This window comes from Bombina bombina, chromosome 10 (genome assembly GCF_027579735.1).
Source record: "Bombina bombina isolate aBomBom1 chromosome 10, aBomBom1.pri, whole genome shotgun sequence".
NCBI classification, from domain to species: Eukaryota; Metazoa; Chordata; class Amphibia; order Anura; family Bombinatoridae; genus Bombina; species Bombina bombina.
This window is the reverse complement of record NC_069508.1, coordinates 145220684-145242737: the sequence shown is the minus strand read 5'-3', so window position 1 is coordinate 145242737 and position 22054 is coordinate 145220684. Positions and strand designations below refer to the sequence as shown.

At 42.9% G+C, this 22054-nt stretch overlaps 1 protein-coding gene across 1 annotated transcript in view; it reads right to left on the bottom strand.

The window, feature by feature from the left end:
- The window catches only part of LRRC40 (leucine rich repeat containing 40), a 257736-nt gene that overhangs the window by 98081 nt on the left and 137601 nt on the right, over positions 1 to 22054 (bottom strand). The window contains 2 exon segments of the mRNA XM_053693365.1: positions 5048 to 5099; positions 5195 to 5285. Coding sequence (XP_053549340.1) covers positions 5048 to 5099; positions 5195 to 5285 — 143 coding nt within the window.

Genomic DNA, 22054 nt, shown 5'->3' with positions numbered 1-22054 from the left:
GAAACAACTTTCGGAAGAAAACCAGGTTTAGTACGCAAAACCACCTTATCTGCATGGAACACCAGATAAGGAGGAGAACACTGCAGAGCAGATAATTCTGAAACTCTTCTAGCAGAAGAAATTGCAACCAAAAACAAAACTTTCCAAGATAATAACTTAATATCAACGGAATGTAAGGGTTCAAACGGAACCCCCTGAAGAACTGAAAGAACTAAATTGAGACTCCAAGGAGGAGTCAAAGGTTTGTAAACAGGCTTGATTCTAACCAGAGCCTGAACAAAGGCTTGAACATCTGGCACAGCTGCCAGCTTTTTGTGAAGTAACACAGACAAGGCAGAAATCTGTCCCTTCAAAGAACTTGCAGATAATCCTTTCTCCAAACCTTCTTGAAGAAAGGATAGAATCTTAGGAATTTTTATCTTGTCCCAAGGGAATCCTTTAGATTCACACCAACAGATATATTTTTTCCATATTTTGTGGTAGATTTTTCTAGTTACAGGCTTTCTGGCCTGAACAAGAGTATCAATGACAGAATCTGAGAACCCTCGCTTTGATAAGATCAAGCGTTCAATCTCCAAGCAGTCAGTTGGAGTGAGACCAGATTCGGATGTTCGAACGGACCTTGAACAAGAAGGTCTCGTCTCAAAGGTAGCTTCCATGGTGGAGCCGATGACATATTCACCAGGTCTGCATACCAAGTCCTGCGTGGCCACGCAGGAGCTATCAAGATCACCGATGCCCTCTCCTGATTGATCCTGGCTACCAGCCTGGGGATGAGAGGAAACGGCGGGAATACATAAGCTAGTTTGAAGGTCCAAGGTGCTACTAGTGCATCTACTAGAGTCGCCTTGGGATCCCTGGATCTGGACCCGTAGCAAGGAACCTTGAAGTTCTGACGAGAGGTCATCAGATCGATGTCTGGAATGCCCCACCCTGATGGTTGATGTACGCAACAGTCGTCATGTTGTCTGATTGAAACCGTATGAATTTGGCCTTTGCTAGCTGAGGCCAAGCCTTGAGAGCATTGAATATCGCTCTCAGTTCCAGAATATTTATCGGGAGAAGAGATTCTTCCCGAGACCAAAGACCCTGAGCTTTCAGGGGTCCCCAGACCGCGCCCCAGCCCACCAGACTGGCGTCGGTCGTGACAATGACCCACTCTGGTCTGCGGAAGCTCATCCCCTGTGACAGGTTGTCCAGGGACAGCCACCAACGGAGTGAATCTCTGGTCCTCTGATCTACTTGTATCGTCGGAGACAAGTCTGTATAGTCCCCATTCCACTGACTGAGCATGCACAGTTGTAATGGTCTTAGATGAATTCGCGCAAAAGGAACTATGTCCATTGCCGCTACCATCAAACCTATTACTTCCATGCACTGCGCTATGGAAGGAAGAGGAACAGAATGAAGTATTTGACAAGAGTTTAGAAGTTTTGATTTTCTGGCCTCTGTCAGAAAAATCCTCATTTCTAAGGAGTCTATTATTGTTCCCAAGAAGGGAACCCTTGTTGACGGAGATAGAGAACTTTTTTCTACGTTCACTTTCCACCCGTGAGATCTGAGAAAGGCCAGGACAATGTCCGTGTGAGCCTTTGCTTGTGGAAGGGACGACGCTTGAATCAGTATGTCGTCCAAGTAAGGTACTACTGCAATGCCCCTTGGTCTTAGCACCGCTAGAAGGGACCCTAGTACCTTTGTGAAAATTCGTGGAGCAGTGGCTAATCCGAACGGAAGTGCCACAAACTGGTAATGCTTGTCCAGAAATGCGAACCTTAGGAACCGATGATGTTCCTTGTGGATAGGAATATGTAGATACGCATCCTTTAAATCCACCGTGGTCATGAATTGACCTTCCTGGATGGAAGGAAGAATTGTTCGAATGGTTTCCATTTTGAACGATGGAACCTTGAGAAACTTGTTTAGGATCTTGAGATCTAAGATTGGTCTGAATGTTCCCTCTTTTTTGGGAACTACGAACAGATTGGAGTAGAACCCCATCCCTTGTTCTCCTAATGGAACAGGATGAATCACTCCCATTTTTAACAGGTCTTCTACACAATGTAAGAATGCCTGTTTTTTTTATGTGGTCTGAAGACAATTGAGACCTGTGGAACCTCCCCCTTGGGGGAAGCCCCTTGAATTCCAGGAGATAACCTTGGGAGACTATTTCTAGCGCCCAAGGATCCAGAACATCTCTTGCCCAAGCCTGAGCGAAGAGAGAGAGTCTGCCCCCCACCAGATCCAGTCCCGGATCGGGGGCCAACATCTCATGCTGTCTTGGTAGCAGGTTTCTTGGCCTGCTTACCTTTGTTCCAGCCTTGCATTGGCCTCCAGGCTGGCTTGGCTTGAGAAGTATTACCCTCTTGCTTAGAGGACGTAGCACTTGGGGCTGGTCCGTTTCTGCGAAAGGGACGAAAAACATAATTTATGCTTACCTGATAAATTTATTTCTCTTGTAGTGTATCCAGTCCACGGATCATCCATTACTTATGGGATATTAACTCCTCCCCAACAGGAAGTGCAAGAGGATTCACCCAGCAGAGCTGCTACATAGCTCCTCCCCTAACTGCCATTACCAGTCATTCGACCGAAAACATGCAGAGAAAGGAAAACCATAGGGTACAGTGGTGACTGTAGTTTAATGGAAAAATTACCTGCCTTAAAGTGACAGGGCGGGCCGTGGACTGGATACACTACAAGAGAAATAAATTTATCAGGTAAGCATAAATTATGTTTTCTCTTGTTAAGTGTATCCAGTCCACGGATCATCCATTACTTATGGGATACCAATACCAAAGCTAAAGTACACAGATGACGGGAGGGACAGGCAGGCTCTTTATACGGAAGGAACCACTGCCTGAAGAACCTTTCTCCCAAAAACAGCCTCCGAAGAAGCAAAAGTGTCAAATTTGTAAAATTTGGAAAAAGTATGAAGAGAAGACCAAGTTTCAGCCTTGCAAATCTGTTCAACAGAAGCCTCATAACAAAGTACAAAAAACGTTTTAAAATAAAACCGTTACTGTCACTTTAAATTTTAAACTGAACACACTTTATTACTGCAAATGTGAAAAAGTATGAAGGAATTGTTCAAAATTCACCAAAATTTCACCACAGTGTCTTAAAGCCTTAGAAGTATTGCACACCAAATTTGAAAGCTTTAACCCTTAAAATAACGGAACCGGAGCCGTTTTTATATTTAACCCCTTTACAGTCCCTGGTATCTGCTTTGCTGAGACCCAACCAAGCCCAAAGGGGAATACGATACCAAATGACGCCTTCAGAAAGTCTTTTCTATGTATCAGAGCTCCTCACACATGCATCTGCATGTCATGCTTCCCAAAAACAAGTGCGCAATAGAGGCGCGAAAATGAGGCTCTGCCTATGATTAGGGAAAGCCCCTAGAGAATAAGGTGTCCAATACAGTGCCTGCCGGTTATTTTACATAATTCCCAAGAATAAAATAATTCCTCAAAGCTATGAAGTATAAAATATGCTTATATATCAATCGTTTTAGCCCAGAAAATGTCTACAGTCTTAAAAGCCCTTGTGAAGCCCTTTTTTTCTTATGTAATAAAAATGGCTTACCGGATCCCATAGGGAAAATGACAGCTTCCAGCATTACATCGTCTTGTTAGAAATGTGTCATACCTCAAGCAGCAAAAGTCTGCTCACTGTTTCTCCCAACTGAAGTTAATTCCTCTCAACAGTCCTGTGTGGAAACAGCCATCGATTTTAGTAACGGTTGCTAAAATCATTTTCCTCTTACAAACAGAAATCTTCATCTCTTTTCTGTTTCAGAGTAAATAGTACATACCAGCACTATTTTAAAATAACAAACTCTTGATTGAATAATAAAAACTACATTTAAACACCAAAAAACTCTAAGCCATCTCCGTGGAGATGTTGCCTGTACAACGGCAAAGAGAATGACTGGGGAAGGCGGAGCCTAGGAGGGATCATGTGACCAGCTTTGCTGGGCTCTTTGCCATTTCCTGTTGGGGAAGAGAATATCCCACAAGTAAGGATGACGCCGTGGACCGGACACACCTATGTTGGAGAAATAAGACTTACTTACCCCAGGACACTCATCTACATGTTTGTAGAAAGCCAAACCAGTACTGAAACGAAAATCAGCAGAGGTAATGGTATATATATATAAGAGTATATCGTCGATCTGAAAAGGGAGGTAAGAGATGAATCTCCACGACCGATAACAGAGAACCTATGAAATAGACCCCGTAGAAGGAGATCATTGAATTCAAATAGGCAATACTCTCCTCACATCCCTCTGACATTCACTGCACGCTGAGAGGAAAACCGGGCCCCAACTTGCTGCGGAGCGCATATCAACGTAGAATCTAGCACAAACTTACTTCACCACCTCCATAGGAGGCAAAGTTTGTAAAACTGAATTGTGGGTGTGGTGAGGGGTGTATTTATAGGCATTTTAAGGTTTGGGAAACTTTGCCCCTCCTGGTAGGAATGTATATCCCATACGTCACTAGCTCATGGACTCTTGCTAATTACATGAAAGAAATAAATAATGAAAGTATATTGTAGAGTGTTTTCTATAAATATGATTTATCATTTTATATTATCATCACAAAGTGTTAAATGTTCCTTTAATGTATATATTTTAGAAAACAAGGTTGGGGAGGGGGGAAGGATTCCAATCTCCTAAAGTTAAAATTGACGTTTTATTTTCTTATTGCATTAGGGTCCAAGGAAACAAAAAAGACAATTTCAGACATAAGGGCCAAAAAGGAATCCTTTAATTTCTTATTCTTAGCTATATTGGAAGTGATCAATCCTACATTTCGTGGCTGAATACATTGTGGGTACAGTCTTCTATTTATTTTTTTATATCAAATTGGAAGTTTAGATAAAGACAGACTCACACTCATACATAAAGACTAGTATGGTATACAAAAGTTTAGTCCTGGTGATAATTTACAATTAATACAAATCAAAGTGATTTTTAATAATGAACATGTACTTGCAGGATAGTGATAAACTATTTGGTATTGTAATTTATACAAATAGTTACCTGAGGCTTGAATTCTACTTCTCAAATACTTCAGAAGTTCTTGAGTACCTTTCTTAAAAAAGAAAGATATTTATTATATACAAGAAAAAAAAAATTAAAGCGATTGTTTACTATTTAATGTAAATCAACATTTTTCATTTCACTTACACTCAAGAGATCCCTTCTAATACTTCTCAGAGGATTTCCTTCTAACTGCAGTGATTTCAAGTTTGGAAGATTACCAAGTGCATAAGGCAAACTAAAAAGGAAGAGTGTAGAATTAAAATCAGGTTACAATATCAAATATACTCTTACAGAAAAGGGGGTGGGGGAGTTCTGTTAGAATTATGAAAATGAAATGTTCATAAAAGTCCTCATACTACTTAATATGCAATCAAATAAGACATTGTAGTCTAAATATTTTAAATCCCGCATCCCATAAAAAAGCAGCTAAACATGTTAAATTGTCTTTTTTTCATGAAAATTGTAACAATTACAAATAGCTCCATTACCTTTATTTTTTAAAATTTGAAATAGCTGTTTTTGCCTGTTGAAGCCACCTGTGATGGAAATGTAAATACTGTAGTACCAGCTTGAAAAAAAGCTACGTAAACAAGGGACAGCAGAAGAAAGTAGCCTTACAGTGGGGGACAGGGGAGAGAGAAACTAGTTCATTTGAATGGGTGCTCCTGAACCAGCTTTGAATACAATTAACTGTTAGTTAATAAGTTGTTAGTCTAACTACATTATTTCTTTCAGAAAAAGTTGTTAAACTAAAATGGAACTGAAAGGAAATGCATGTAAAGGCCCAAAAGATACTGCTGTTTTTATTCTCATTGGTTTAGAAGAACACTGTACACCACTGTTATAGTGAAAGTGACAAGCCTTAACAAGCGTGACAATAAAAGTCTGTTTATTCATCACAAGAACATCCAGTTTCCATAAAATAAAAGTCTATAATACATGGCATTCTACTACTCCATCTCCCAATACGTGCTTGTGACGACGAGGGTTAACCAACCCTGCGCCAGTCACTTGTTTGGCACAGAAACAGTTAACCGACCCTTTCCACTTTCACTAATCTCTCACAGTCCAGCCACTCCAGGCAAGCCTGTGACTTAGTTCAGTGGGTGCAAGGGTTAACAACACTCTCTAGTCTGTCCTAGACTTAGAAAAATGTCCAAATTCCCCTTTTACTGTTACCCAAACTAAACTTAAACTATCTCAAAGCTGCCACACTAGAGATCTCAAAAACTATTTGCCCAGAGGATATAGCCAATATAAAGAGAACCTTCTAAGATAACAATTTAATGTCAATGGAATGAAGAGGCTCAAACGGAACCTGTTGCAAAACCTGAAGAACAAGATTTAGGCTCCAAGGAGGAGTCCCAGATCTAAACACAGGTCTGAGCCTTAACAAAGGACTGTACGTCTGGAAACTCAGCCAGTCTCTTGTGCCATAAAACCGACAAGGCCGAAATCTGTCCCTTAAGGGAACTAGCAGAAAGGCCTTTCTTCGGCCCATCCTGGAGAAAAGATAAGATCGTGGCAACCTTAACTCTGTGCCAGGAAAAACCACGCTCTTCCCACCAGTATATATAGGTCCTCCACACCTTGTGGTAGATACGCTGAGTAACTGGTTTACGAGCTTAAATAAGAGTATCAATATCACTCTCAGAGAAAACTCTCCTGGCTAAGACTAAGCGCCCAATCTCCATGCAGTCAGTCTCAGAGAATCTAGATTTTGATGAACAAATGGACCTTGTATCAACAGGTTTCAGCGACAAGGTAACTTCCACGGAAGAGATGAGGGCATCCCCACTAGATCCGTGAACCATGTCCTTTGTGGCCATGATGGAGCAATCAGGATTACTGATACCAGCTCCTGCTTGATGCGGGCCACCACTCGAGGAAGAAGCGGTAATGGAGGGAAAAGATATATGAGTTTGAACCTCCAGGGCACTGCTAGTGCATCTATTAGATCCGCTTGGGGATCTCTCGACCTTGACCTGTACCTGGGTAGCTTGGTATTGAGACGGGACGCCATGAGATCTATCTCCGGCATCCCCCACTCTGCAAACACCTTCGGGATGGAGAGACCATTCCCCTGGATCGAAGGATTGCCTGCTGAGAAAAACCACTTCCCAGTTGTCCACACCAGGAATGTGGATCGCTGACAGCGAACAGCTGTGGGCCTCCACCCACTCCAGAATCCGAGATACTTTCTTTATCGCCAAGGAACTTCTCGTTCCCCCCCTGATGGTTGATGTAAGCCACCAAGGTTATATTATCTTATTGGAATCTGATAAACTGGGACGAACCCAGAAGTGGCCAAGTCTTCAAGGCCTTGAAGTTTGCCCATAGTTCCAAAATATTGATCGGGAGGGACTCCTCCTGAGACCACAACCCCTGTGCCTTCCTGGCACACCAAACAGCTCCCCTTCCGCCCTTCCGTATAGGCTTGTTCCGTAGTCACAATCTCCCAGGATGGTCTTAAGAAGCATGTCCCTTGGGACAGATAATCTGGGCAGAGCCACCAAGAAAGCAATTCTCTCGACCTGGATGTCTATTACAACCTGTTGAGACAGATCTGAATGATCGCTGTTCCACTGCCTCAGCATGCACAGTTGTAAAGTTCTAAGACGGAACCTGGCAAAAGGAATAAGGTCTATGCAGGACACCATGACACCAATTACCTCCATACACTGAGCCACAGAGGGACTCAAGGAGGTCCGGAGGGCAAGACATGCCGAAGTTAGCTTGCAACGTCCCTGGTCTGTGGAGTCTATTATAGTTCCCAGGAATTCCACCCTGGTACTTGGGATAAGATAACTCTTTTCCAAGTATATCTTCCATCCATGTGATCGAAGAAGATTGAGAAGGGACTCTGAAAATTCTTCCGCAAGACAAAAGGATGGTGCTTGCACCAGAATATTGTCCAAATATGGGGCTACTGCAATACCCTGAGTTCTGGCAACTGCTAGAAGAGCCGCCAGGACCTTCATAAAGATTCTTGGAGCAGTAGCTAGGCCAAATGGAAAGGCAATGAACTGTAAGTGCTGGTCCAGGAATGCAAACCTCAGGAACTGAAAGTGTTCCCTGTGGAACATTAAGGTAAGCGTCCTTCAGATCTATAGTGGTCATAAACTGGCTTTCCTGAATTAAAAGAAGGATGGACCTTATCGTCCCCATCTTGAAGGGACACTGAGAAATTTGTTTAAGCACTTTAGGTCCAGAATTGGGCGGAAAGTTCCCTCCTTCTTTGGGCCCACGAAAAGGTTTGAATAAAACCCCAAACCTCTTTCTTCGATAGGCACCAGGACAACAACTCCTAAGGAGGGATAGATCCTGAACGCACCCTAGAAAGGTATCCCTCTTTTCTGGTCTGGCAGACCGATTTGAGAGAAGGAATCTGCCCCTTGGCGGATGAGATTTGAAGCCTATCTTGTATCCCTAAGATACCACCTCTAGGACCCACGGATCCTGTACGCCCTTGAACCAGGCGTCTGAAAAAAAGACACAGTCTGCCTCCTACACAATCCGATCCCAGAAGCCGATTTGTTTGACAGGCTTCCTAATCTGCTTGGATTTATTCCAGGACTGACCGGCTTCCAAATACTCTTGGGTTGCTCAGGCTTGGAGGAGGATTTTTGTCGTGGGATTTGTCAGAACGAAAAGGAACAAAAATTAGAAGATTGTCGTCCCTTAGATTTGTTGTTTTTATCTTGCGGTAGGAAGGCACCCTTGCCTCCGGTAACCGTAGAAATAATGGAGTCCAGGCCTGGACCAAATAAAATCTTTCCCTTGAAGGGAAGAGAAAGGAGTCTGGACTTAGAAGTCATATCCACAGACCAAGACTTCAACCAGAGTGCCCGGCGGGCTAGGACCGCAAAGCCAGAGGCCTTTGCATTTAGGCGAATAATTTGCATGTTCGCATCACAGATAAAAGAATTAGCAATTCTCAGAGCTTTAATTTTGTCTTGAATATCCTCGAGGGGAGAATACACCTCAATGAGTTCCGACAAAGAGTCGCACCAGTAGGTAGCCGCTCCGGCAACCGCAGTCACTGGTTGAAACAAAAATCTCGTATGTTGAAACATCTTTCTCAGAAAGGTTTCCATTTTCTTATCCATCGGCTCTCTGAATGAAGAACTATCCTCAAGAGGTATAGTAGTATGTTTAGCAAGCATAGAGATAGCACCATCCACCTTAGGAATGGAGCCCCACAAATCAAGTTGAGAGTCCGGGACCGGGAACAACTTTTTAAAAGTAGACGAGGGGGAAAAGGAAGAATCAATTCTTTCCCATTAATTCTTAATAATGTTAGCCATCTTTACAGGCACAGGAAAAGTCAAAGAAACTTTCCTGTCTTCGTAAACTCTGTCTAATTTAGGTATCATAGGTTCTTCAGGCAGCGTGGCCTCCGGAACCTCTAGCGTAAACAGAACCTCCTTTAATAAAAAACGCAAGTGTTTAATTTTAAATCTAAAGGATGGCTCCTCCACAGCAGGAGGCTTAGACGCTAAGGACTCTGAACCAGAAAGTTCACCCTCTGAAGCTACAGAGATTAACTCATCATCGGATAACTGGGACATAATAGCTAAATCCGTTAAATATTTAGAGGACTCCGTGTCAGGAGAGCTATGTTTAACCTTTCTCTTGCGTTTGTTAGAGCGAGGTAATGCACTGAGGGCCGCAGACAAGTCCGCAGGAAGAAGGCCCCCTCTGGATGGAGGATTAGATGAGCTACAGGGAACTGCATGTGGAGTGGATAATGTAGCAAAGGTATTAATCTCACAGGATGCCGAGTCCTGAGAGGTAGACGGCTTAGCAGGCTCGTCTCCCTTCTTGGGACTTTATAAAGGTGTTAAGGCATGTGAAACATAATTGAGCAGGCGGGAAAATCATGGCCTCCTCACAATATAAACATTTATTATTTAGTACAGAAGGAGTACCTTATAACATGTCAGAGTCCTCCATAGCTCAGGTTATACCCACAAAAGGACACAAATACAAATGTTTTTTATTATAGAAAACTGCACCTTTATACTCCCAATGGCTGGGGCACTCACCACCTCCTAGACCCAGACAGTTAACAGCGGAAACGCTCTCCTCAGGTTCAAGTCTCAGCCGGAATGGAGGAAATGAACATGACCACATCTGGTTACATGGAGTGCAAGACAGTACTTCCCCCTGTTATTACAAGTACAGCAAGTAATAGGAGCTGTGCAACACTTTCAAAAAATTAAAAGGAAACTTAAAGGGACAGTCAAGTCCAAAAAAAAAAAAAACTTACAAGATTTAAATAGGAAATGTAATTTTAAACAACTTTCCAATTTACTTTTATCACCAATTTTGCTTTGTTCTCTTGGTATTCTTAATTGAAAGCTAAACCTAGGAGGTTCATATGCTAATTTATTAGACCTTGAAGACTGCCTCCAATCTGAATGCATTTTGACCACTAGAGGGCATTAGTTCATGTGTTTCACATAGGTAACATTGAGCTCATGCACGTAACGTTACCCTGGAGTGAGCACTGATTGGCTTAAATACAGTTCTGTCAAAATAACTGCAATAAGGGGGCAGCTTGCAGAGGCATAGATACAAGGTAATCACAGAGGTGTATTTCTATAACCGTGTTGGTTATGCAAAACTGGGGAATTTGTAATAAAGGGATTATCTTTCTTTTTAAACAACAAAAATTCTGGTGTTGACTGTCCTTTTAAAAGTGAAACTGGTTTGTTCCAGCTAAAAACACACAGTCTATCAGCCCAGAAAAAAAAATCACACAAAGCAGCATGCAAATAATACATTGATTAATTAACCCCAACTGTTCAATACACCCCTTTCAGAGGATATTAACTCTGGATCCTATCAAGGAATAAAGGAGCCACACTGTGACCCTGTTAGAGCGTTTTATGTGTAAAAAGTGAAACAATCTTACCTCCAGGATCCATGCTGTGGAACAGAACACAGCCTCTCAAATGTGACAGTCTTATAGCAGCGGTCCTGACATGGACTTGAGTGAGAGAAAGCAGACAGTGAAACTTGTCAACACGGATTGCTTAGGAGCTGTTAACAGTAGTCTGGATAGTTTCGCAGAAAAACTTTTCCTGCATCTTCAGACTCTAACTTTCATCAAAACTCTCACTGAGAGGTTGACATGACTACTTAAAACTGCAGTCCTATCTCGAAGGGCAGATACCCTTTTTCAGGACTCTCTGAATCTTCCGACACTTCTCTGCCACCACCTAACATGACGAAAGTCAAAGAATGACTGGGATAATGAGGAGATGGGAGGGAAATTTAAGCCTTTGGCTGTGGTGTCTTTGCCTCCTCCTGGTGGCCAGGTGTTGTATTTCCCAACAGTAAGGAATGAAGCCGTGGACTCTCCCTATCTTAGGAAGGAAAAGATGTTAACAAATAGAATTATACACAGTCAAACAGTTAAAATAAAAAGGAGACATAACAGAAACCTTACACTTTACTAGCTTTGGTATCTGTCCCAGGGAGATGGTTCAGGAAGATGGTCACTCACCCTGCAGTGTACAGCCTCCCATGAAGAATGAACACTTTAATTGTTAAACACAAAATTCTTATACATGTTTCCATGAGATCAAGTTGCTTGACCCCCACCCTTCTTTGCAGAGGGGCTAGGGAAATATCCACCCCTCTCTTCTATGACGCCATGTTAGCTCATTGAAAAAGACCCTGTGTTTCATCAATCCCTTTGCTGACAGGTTTGGGCAATAAAGTTCTGAAATCTCTGCCTCAAATTATAGAACACCTTATCTATTTCTGGGGAGAGGCACTGCTTTGTGTCTCTTGAGCAGACAAGTTTACTGGATGGATGCATCAATGAATGTATAACATTTGGTTAAGTGGAACTCAAACTATTTATTAGGGGGGGTCTGGATCAAAGGAAAACACACAGCACATAAACAGAGCAACACATTTCTTCTTAAAAAAAACTAAAATGTTTTTAGCTCACAGGCTAAAGAATATTAACCCCTTAATACCTAAATCATGAGGTATTCATGACACCTCTCCCAAATAAGAGACACAAAGGGACATGGCACGCAATCCACTCCAGCTGCGTATCATAGGGTACACTCACTCTGGCGTGAGAGACCATCAGCGTTGCCATGCATACTGCCCTTTTTATCTTGTTGGGTAAACGCATGTTGTTGTAAAGTTAGGCTCCACCTGAGGAGTTTACCATTTGAGCCAGCTACCCTATGTAACCAGTGTAAGGGGTTGTGGTCAGTAATCACTGTAAACTGGCGTCCATACAGATAAGGCTGTAGCTTTTGCAGTGGAGGCTCCTCCATTTGAGCACTCCCGCACGTGAACACCCAAATAAAAGGGGGGAAAAAGAAAGAAAATAATTTATTTGGATGAATAAATATAATTTCTCCTATTGGAAAAATTATATTTATTCAGCCAAAATTTTTCTAGTCTAGACTGTCAAGTTTTATTTTAAAAAAAACCACCTTTTATATACATCTATGCTCTATTATACTTCTCTACCGCACGTGCGGTAGAGAAGTATAGCCTGTCATACAAATTTGCATATTTTTCCTCTATGCTTGCAGTGCAGCCCATAACTGAGCCTATACCTCTCTTAATCGCACACTATTTAGTGTGCTAATTGGGCTATTTGTATGGGCGGCCAGCAGAGGGAGCACTTTTTTTTATTAAGTTTTCTTTTTTTTTTGGCTGGCTCAGTCGCGCCAAAAATTTCAGTGCGCAGGCAGCCAGTTGGATCTCATCTGGAGTCTGGTTTGGCCGGGACTCCCGGGAGAAATGGGCATCTAAATTGTAAGTGTATCTTCTACTTTTAGCCCTGCTGTGGGCTAGCACTGCACCGGACCGGCCAGGGAGGCATTGAAGTCAGAGAGCAATGTATATCCTCCCCCAGTACATGCCTCTGGAATATGTTTGTGTGTGGTGTCGTGGGTGTCTAAGTTACAGAGTTAGCAAGATGTTGAAACGTATTTGTCTTGGGCTGCAGACACTCTCATTTTATTATTACTTAAAGTAATAAAATGAGTCTGCAGCCCAAGACAAATACGTTTCAACATCTTGCTAACTCTGTAACTTAATAATAATAATTTTTATTGTGGTTTAGACCCTGTAATTATTGTATGATGTATCTTAGGCACTTATATTTATGATTTTTTGTTGACCATGGCATTTAACACAGCATGCAGTGTACCGTATGTTCTGCACGTTTTAGGTTGCTATGGCAACCTTGGGTGATCTGTACTGCTCATGTGTAACACTCTTACTGCTTAGAATTTTGTCTTATTTACTGCAGTGTTTTGGTTTCTATTAGGTATTCATGTACATATTATATCACCTGGTTTGTACATATTTGGGATTTCCACGCTAACTTTATTGTTATATAGGTTGCTATGGCAACCATGTTGCGGTCTGTGCAATCCCTGTGAATAATGATTGGTGCCTACATTATATGTTATAAGACTCTTTATACTGTGCTGTATAACACTGATTAAAGTGATTTTTGCTAAGTCAATTGGAGTGCGCTTGTCCTATATTTATATATATATATATATATATATATATATATATATATATGAGCAATCTGAGGGGCGGGGCTTTATTTCAAGGGGTGTGGTCAGGGGAGGGGCTACGTGCACCTCCATCTTCATAATTCACCAGCCGCCACTGAGCTTTTGCAAGGCCCAAACTATAGCAAGGCACTCTTTTTCCACAGTTGCATATGCCACTTCTTGTGGAAGTAACTTCCTGCTGAAGTACACAATTGGGTCCTCTTAACCTTTCTTAACCACCTGACTCAGAACAGCCCCTATCCCATAGTTAGAAGCATCCGTTTAAACTATGAATCTCCTATGAAAAGCAGATGCCTGTAGCACAGGGAATTCAGTAAGGGCAATTTTCAATGAATTAAAAGCCCTGTCACACTTAGGGGTCCATTTAACTGTTTGAGGTAGTTTTTTTTTGGAAGGTCAGTTAGTGGTTTGGCTATGGTACTATAGTGTGGCACAAACTTTCTATAGTACCTTGCGGTACCCAGGAAGGATATAACCTGTTTTTTTGTTTTAGGGGTAGGCCAGGTCATTATGGCTTCAGTTTTACATGGCTCTGGGCGCAGTATCCCTCCTCCCACCAGGCAACCCAAGTACTGGACCTTCCCCATGCCCAGCTGACACTTATCTAGTTTTATCGTTAGCCCAGCAGTGGCTATTCAGTATAATACACTGGCTAAATGTGTGAGGTGTTCCTCCCAGGTATCACTGAACACTGCAATGTCATCCTGGTACGCAACAGTGTGCCCCTCTAGCACCTCCAACAAGTGGTTAACTAGTTGTTGAAATGTGGCAGGGGCATTTTTCATCCCAAAGGGCAACACCTGGAATTCATACAACCCAAAAGGAGTGATAAAGGCGGACCTCTCTTGTGCTTCTGGGGTCATAGGGATCTGCCAGTATCCCCTGCTGAGACCCATGATGCTAAGAAATTTGGCCTCTGCTAGTCTGTCCAATAGCTCATCTATGAGAGGCATAGGATAAGCACCAAATTCAGTCACTAAATTCAGCTTTCTGTAATCCACACAGAACTTAGTGGTTTTGTCCTTTTTGGGGACTAGTACTACTGGGGAGGTCCAGGGGCTAAGGGACTTACTCCCAGCTCCAGCATTTCCTCTATCTCCTTTTTTATGTCAGCACTGACCTTGCAAGGATACCCAGTAAGCCGTTTGTCTGAGGGGATGGCGATTCCCAGTATCTACATGGATGTGTGACTAAGTGTGTCCTGCCAGGCTTTCCTGTGAACACGCTGTAGTAAGGCCTAAGCACCTCAGACAGCAGATGCCTCTGATCCCCAGTTAAGTGGGCACTAACCTGGGCGGCTTCTAGGGTGTTGGTTTTTCTGGTTGGGGCCAGTAAATCAACAAAGGGGTCTGTCTCATGCTCTTCTCCAGGTAAACTACACACGGTGGGTTCTCTGTCATAATAGGCTTTTATCCTATTTACATGATAGATTTTTTGTATTTTACCCTCCTCATCCAGAGACATAGTTCACATCATTCATTCTCTTTAGGAAAGTAAACAGACCCTCCCAGGCAGCCAGTAATTTGTTCTGTCTCATGAGTATCAAGACCAGCACTTTCTGTCCCACATCAAACACCCTCTCAAAGGCAGTCTGGTCATACCATTGCTTCTGTTTAGACTGGGCAGCCTTTAGGTTTTCCTGTACCTCCCCCATTAGGCTATGCATTCTGTCCCTGAACCTTATTACATAGTCCACTACAGAGGTCTCTTGAGTGCCCAATTTTCCTTCCCACTCCTCCCTGAACAGATCAAAGGGGCCGCGCACTCTGGAGTTCAAAGGGTGAGAAATTCCTGGGGCACCTCCCTGTAAGCAAATAGGAGGTGCGGCAGGTAACGCTCTCAGTCCTTCCCCTGTGACTCCACAAAGGTTTTGAGCATCTGCTTAAGGGTCCCATTAAACCTTTCACACAAGTCATTTGTCAGGGGGCGATATGGTCGAGTCACTAGGTGTTCTTTCTGCACCTTTTTACAGAGACTCTGCATCAGGCTAGACATAAATTTGGTGCCCTGATAAGTTAGCATTTCCTTAGGGAAACCTACCCTTGAAAAGATACCTAATAGAGCATCAGCCACTTTATCCGCCCTTATAGATGACAGGGCCACAGCCTCTGGGTAGCAAGTGGAATAATCCACTACAGTAAGAATGAATCTTTTCCCTTAACTACTTGGGATAGCTAGGGGCCCTACTTTATCAACAGCCACCTCTCAAAGGGCTCAGTCACTATGGGAAGGGGAATTAAAAGGACACAATCCACCTCTCCAAGTTTCCCCACTTTCTGACATGCAGGACAAGAGCGACAATAATTAGCAACCTCAATACCCATCCAAGGCCAATAAAAGTGATGGAACAACCGGGCTTTGGTTTTCTGTACCCCTAAATGTACTGTCATAGGAATTTAATAGGCCATTCTCAATAGTTGCAACTCTAAACTGTTTAGGTACCACTAACTGTCTATCAGCTAGCCAGGGATCCTGTCCCTCCACTGGAATGGACTCCCGGTACAAACTCCCTTTATTCTCAGAATACTCTCTTTATCAGAGTCAGTAGGCAGCTGCCTAGCTAGCTCCTTGAACTTCTCTAATGTGGGATTTGTCCTCTGGGCCTGCTGAAAATCCTGATTCTGACCAATTACGAATGGATGTGCTGTGTCAGGCCCCCCAACCTCCCTATCAGTGTTCTCCCCTGGGTCCTCGGGCTGAAGCGCCCCCTGCTCCCTAATCTGGGCAGACTGCTAACGGTCACCACTGATACTGAGGGACCCCTTCCCTCTGGCACTACCCCCACACACTGCAGGTGCTGAGGGCTGATTGGTTCAAGCACCAACAGATTATCACTCATTTGGCTCTCTCTCCCTGTCAGTGCATCCTTTCACATTTTCACAGTGCACTGCAGATATGTCTGGTTCAGGTAAAGGCTGTGTCACACACACTGCCCCCCCTCCCCTTCAGCACATATCTGGGCATAGTTACACATGGTCCCTTGTACATTAGGACCCACGTCTTGTTTACCTATGTCAAAGGTATCATGGTCAGTCATATACTGTGATAGTAACCTACACAAATTAGTACCCAGCAATACATTTGTAGGAATATTATCTTACACTCCCACATCTCTTAACCCTCTTCCTGCTCCCTAGTATAGATACACTTGTGCCATAGGCACTGCAGAATGTACTCCCCCAATCCCTTATACTGCAAGTCTTTCCAGGGATAATATCCTCAGAGCTCACTAGCTCTTGACGCACAATAGTCACTTCTGCACCCGTGTCCCGAAGCCCCAATGTTATCTCATCTCCAGCAGTCACAGGTTGTAAGTTCTCATTGTTACTTTACTTTGGCCAGGTCACAAACAAAACAGAAGATGGTAATCCTGAGTTGCGGCCTCCCGTTGCTGATGCTGAAGGTTTCTTACTTTCTGGGCAGTTAGTGCTGATGTTACCCATTTTGTGACAAGCAACACATCTCCCTGCCCAGGTGTAGCACTCGCCCCCCCCCTTTCCCAGAGGGAACAGGCACATTAGTCAAAGGCATAACAGGCTTTGTGAAGGGGGGTCGTGGAGCAGCTTCTTTCCAGGTGGATGCCCCCTTAAAGGATTTTCTCCTATTCACTGGTGACCTGTTGGCTGTGTAAAACTCCACCAGCTTACCCACCTCCAATGCGGTTTTGGGTTTTCGATCCAGCACCCATTCCTGTATTTCTGCTGGGCACAGCTGCATGAATTGCTCTTTAACCATTAAAGCTTCCAGCTCCTCCATAGTGGCAATATTTAGCCCTCTGGTCCACTGTTTAAATGCTGTGGTCAGGCTTCCAACAACTGCAGTATAGCTCTCTGATGCACCCCTCTGCAGTATACGGAATTTATTTCTGTACACCTCAGGAGTGAGATTATACCTCCTCTGCAGTGCAGCTTTAATTGCATCATAGTCCTGATCATAGTCCTGATCCAATACTTGGCCCACTGCTCCCTTGGCAGCTGGAACTGTCTGCAAACTTTTTCAAAGCTGCGCAGGAATACATCCACATCGCCATCTTTCTCCAGAGTGGGAAAATTCTCTGCATGCTCACTGGGAACAAAGGAGTCTCTAGGTTCACTAACAACAGGTGAGACAGTCTCTCTCTCCAAACGTGAAAGCTATAATTGATACTCTCTCAGCCTGGCATTCAGCAGCCTGTCTCCCTGCCTGGCGCTCAGTAGCCTCCCTCTCAGCTGCTTCCCTAGCAGCCTCTCTATCTTTCTCAGCATGGCGCTCAGCAGCCTGTCTCTCTGTGGCCAGAGCCTCTCTCTCAGCCTGGCGCTAAGCTGCTTCCCTAGCCGCCTGCTGTTTTTGGAATTTGAGGATCAGCTCCATGCGCAAACTTGGATCCGCTGAGCCCATATGCTTTAAAACAGTTTGCAAATAACAGTCCAATGTATCTCTAGATCTTAATGAATCACTGCCCACAGCCAGCTGCAGACACCTCTCCTGAGGCTTCAGCTTGTGCGGCCTGGCTGCTGTCATATTCTATAAGAACTTGTATTAATCCATCTTTAGTCTTCCCACTGGAGGGAATATCTCTCTCCTGGCATAACAGTGCCATCATTTCCTTGGTCTGCTGCTGGTATGCCTCCATAGTAAAAAATAAAATGGAAAAGAAAAAACATAATTTATGTAAGAATTTACCTGATAAATTAATTTCTTTCATATTAGCAAGAGTCCATGAGCTAGTGACGTATGGGATATACATTCCTACCAGGAGGGGCAAAGTTTCCCAAACCTCAAAATGCCTATAAATACACCCCTCACCACACCCACAATTCAGTTTAACGAATAGCCAAGAAGTGGGGTGATAAGAAAAAAAGTACGAAAGCATATAAAATAAGGAATTGGAATAATTGTGCTTTATACAAAATCATAACCACCACAAAAAAAGGGCGGGCCTCATGGACTCTTGCTAATATGAAAGAAATGAATTTATCAGGTAAGTTCTTACATAAATTATGTTTTCTTTCATGTAATTAGCAAGAGTCCATGAGCTAGTGACGTATGGGATAATGACTACCCAAGAAGTGGATCTTTCCACACAAGAGTCACTAGAGAGGGAGGGATAAAATAAAGACAGCCAATTCCTGCTGAAAAATCCACACCCAAAATAAAGTTTAACGAAAAACATAAGCAGAAGATTCAAACTGAAACCGCTGCCTGAAGTACTTTTCTACCAAAGACTGCTTCAGAAGAAGAAAATACATCAAAATGGTAGAATTTAGTAAAAGTATGCAAAGAGGACCAAGTAGCTGCTTTGCAGATCTGGTCAACCGAAGCTTCATTCCTAAACGCCCAGGAAGTAGAAACTGACCTAGTAGAATGAGCTGTAATTCTCTGAGGCGGAGTTTTACCTGACTCAACATAGGCAAGATGAATTAAAGATTTCAACCAAGATGCCAAAGAAATGGCAGAAGCTTTCTGGCCTTTTCTAGAACCGGAAAAGATAACAAATAGACTAGAAGTCTTACGAAAAGATTTCGTAGCTTCAACATAATATTTCAAAGCTCTAACAACATCTAAAGAATGCAACGATTTCTCCTTAGAATTCTTAGGATTAGGACATAATGAAGGAACCACAATTTCTCTACTAATGTTGTTGGAATTCACAACTTTAGGTAAAAATTCAAAAGAAGTTCGCAACACCGCCTTATCCTGATGAAAAATCAGAAAAGGAGACTCACAAGAAAGAGCAGATAATTCAGAAACTCTTCTGGCAGAAGAGATGGCCAAAAGGAACAAAACTTTCCAAGAAAGTAATTTAATGTCCAATGAATGCATAGGTTCAAACGGAGGAGCTTGAAGAGCTCCCAGAACCAAATTCAAACTCCAAGGAGGAGAAATTGACTTAATGACAGGTTTTATACGAACCAAAGCTTGTACAAAACAATGAATATCAGGAAGAATAGCAATCTTTCTGTGAAAAAGAACAGAAAGAGCAGAGATTTGTCCTTTCAAAGAACTTGCGGACAAACCCTTATCTAAACCATCCTGAAGGAACTGTAAAATTCTCGGTATTCTAAAAGAATGCCAGGAAAAATGATGAGAAAGACACCAAGAAATATAAGTCTTCCAGACTCTATAATATATCTCTCGAGATACAGATTTACGAGCCTGTAACATAGTATTAATCACAGAGTCAGAGAAACCTCTTTGACCAAGAATCAAGCGTTCAATCTCCATACCTTTAAATTTAAGGATTTCAGATCCTGATGGAAAAAAGGACCTTGTGACAGAAGGTCTGGTCTTAACGGAAGAGTCCACGGTTGGCAAGAGGCCATCCGGACAAGATCCGCATACCAAAACCTGTGAGGCCATGCCGGAGCTACCAGCAGAACAAACGAGCATTCCTTCAGAATCTTGGAGATTACTCTTGGAAGAAGAACTAGAGGCGGAAAGATATAGGCAGGATGATACTTCCAGGGAAGTGATAATGCATCCACTGCCTCCGCCTGAGGATCCCGGGATCTGGACAGATACCTGGGAAGTTTCTTGTTTAGATGGGACGCCATCAGATCTATTTCTGGAAGTTCCCACATTTGAACAATCTGAAGAAATACCTCTGGGTGAAGAGACCATTCGCCCGGATGCAACGTTTGGCGACTGAGATAATCCGCTTCCCAATTGTCTACACCTGGAATATGAACCGCAGAGATTAGACAGGAGCTGGATTCCGCCCAAACCGAAATTTGAGATACTTCTTTCATAGCCAGAGGACTGTGAGTCCCTCCTTGATGATTGATGTATGCCACAGTTGTGACATTGTCTGTCTGAAAACAAATGAACGATTCTCTCTTCAGCAGAGGCCAAAACTGAAGAGCTCTGAAAATTGCACGGAGTTCCAAAATATTGATCGGTAATCTCACCTCCTGAGATTCCCAAACTCCTTGTGCCGTCAGAGATCCCCACACAGCTCCCCAACCTGTGAGACTTGCATCTGTTGAAATTACAGTCCAGGTCGGAAGCACAAAAGAAGCCCCCTGAATTAAACGATGGTGATCTGTCCACCATGTTAGAGAGTGTTGAACAATCGGTTTTAAAGATATTAATTGAGATATCTTCGTGTAATCCTTGCACCATTGCTTCAGCATACAGAGCTGAAGAGGTCGCATGTGAAAACGAGCAAAGGGGATCGCGTCCGATGCAGCAGTCATAAGACCTAGAATTTCCATGCATAAGGCTACCGAAGGGAATGATTGTGACTGAAGGTTTCGACAAGCTGTAATCAATTTTAAACGTCTCTTGTCTGTTAAAGACAGAGTCATGGACACTGAATCCATCTGGAAACCCAGAAAGGTTACCTTTGTCTGAGGAATCAAAGAACTTTTTGGTAAATTGATCCTCCAACCATGATCTTGAAGAAACAACACAAGTCGATTCGTATGAGATTCTGCTAAATGTAAAGACTGAGCAAGTACCAAGATATCGTCCAAATAAGGAAATACCACAATACCCTGTTCTCTGATTACAGACAGCAGGGCACCGAGAACCTTTGTAAAAATTCTTGGAGCTGTAGCTAGGCCAAACGGCAGAGCCACAAACTGGTAATGCTTGTCTAGGAAAGAGAATCTCAGAAACTGATAGTGATCTGGATGAATCGGAATATGCAGATATGCATTCTGTAAATCTATTGTGGACATATAATTCTTTTGCTGAACAAAAGGCAAGATAGTCCTTACAGTTACCATCTTGAACGTTGGTATCCTTACATAACGATTCAATATTTTTAGATCCAGAACTGGTCTGAAGGAATTCTCCTTCTTTGGTACAATGAAGAGATTTGAATAAAACCCCATCCCCTGTTCCGAAACTGGAACTGGCATAATTACTCCAGTCAACTCTAGATCTGAAACACATTTCAGAAATGCTTGAGCTTTTACTGGATTTACTGGGACACGGGAAAGAAAAAATCTCTTTGCAGGAGGTCTCAACTTGAAACGAATTCTGTACCCTTCTGAAACAATGCTCTGAATCCAAAGATTGTGAACAGAATTGACCCAAATTTCCTTGAAAAAACGTAACCTGCCCCCTACCAGCTGAGCTGGAATGAGGGCCGCACCTTCATGTGGACTTAGAAGCAGGCTTTGCCTTTCTAGCTGGCTTGGATTTATTCCAGACTGGAGATGGTCTCCAAACTGAAACTGCTCCTGAGGATGAAGGATCAGGCTTTTGTTCTTTGTTGAAACGAAAGGAACGAAAACGATTATTAGCCCTGTTTTTACCTTTAGATTTTTTATCCTGTGGTAAAAAAGTTCCTTTCCCACCAGTAACAGTTGAAATAATGGAATCCAACTGAGAACCAAATAATTTGTTACCCTGGAAAGAAATGGAAAGTAAAGTTGATTTAGAAGCCATATCAGCATTCCAAGTTTTAAGCCATAAAGCTCTTCTAGCTAAAATAGCTAGAGAC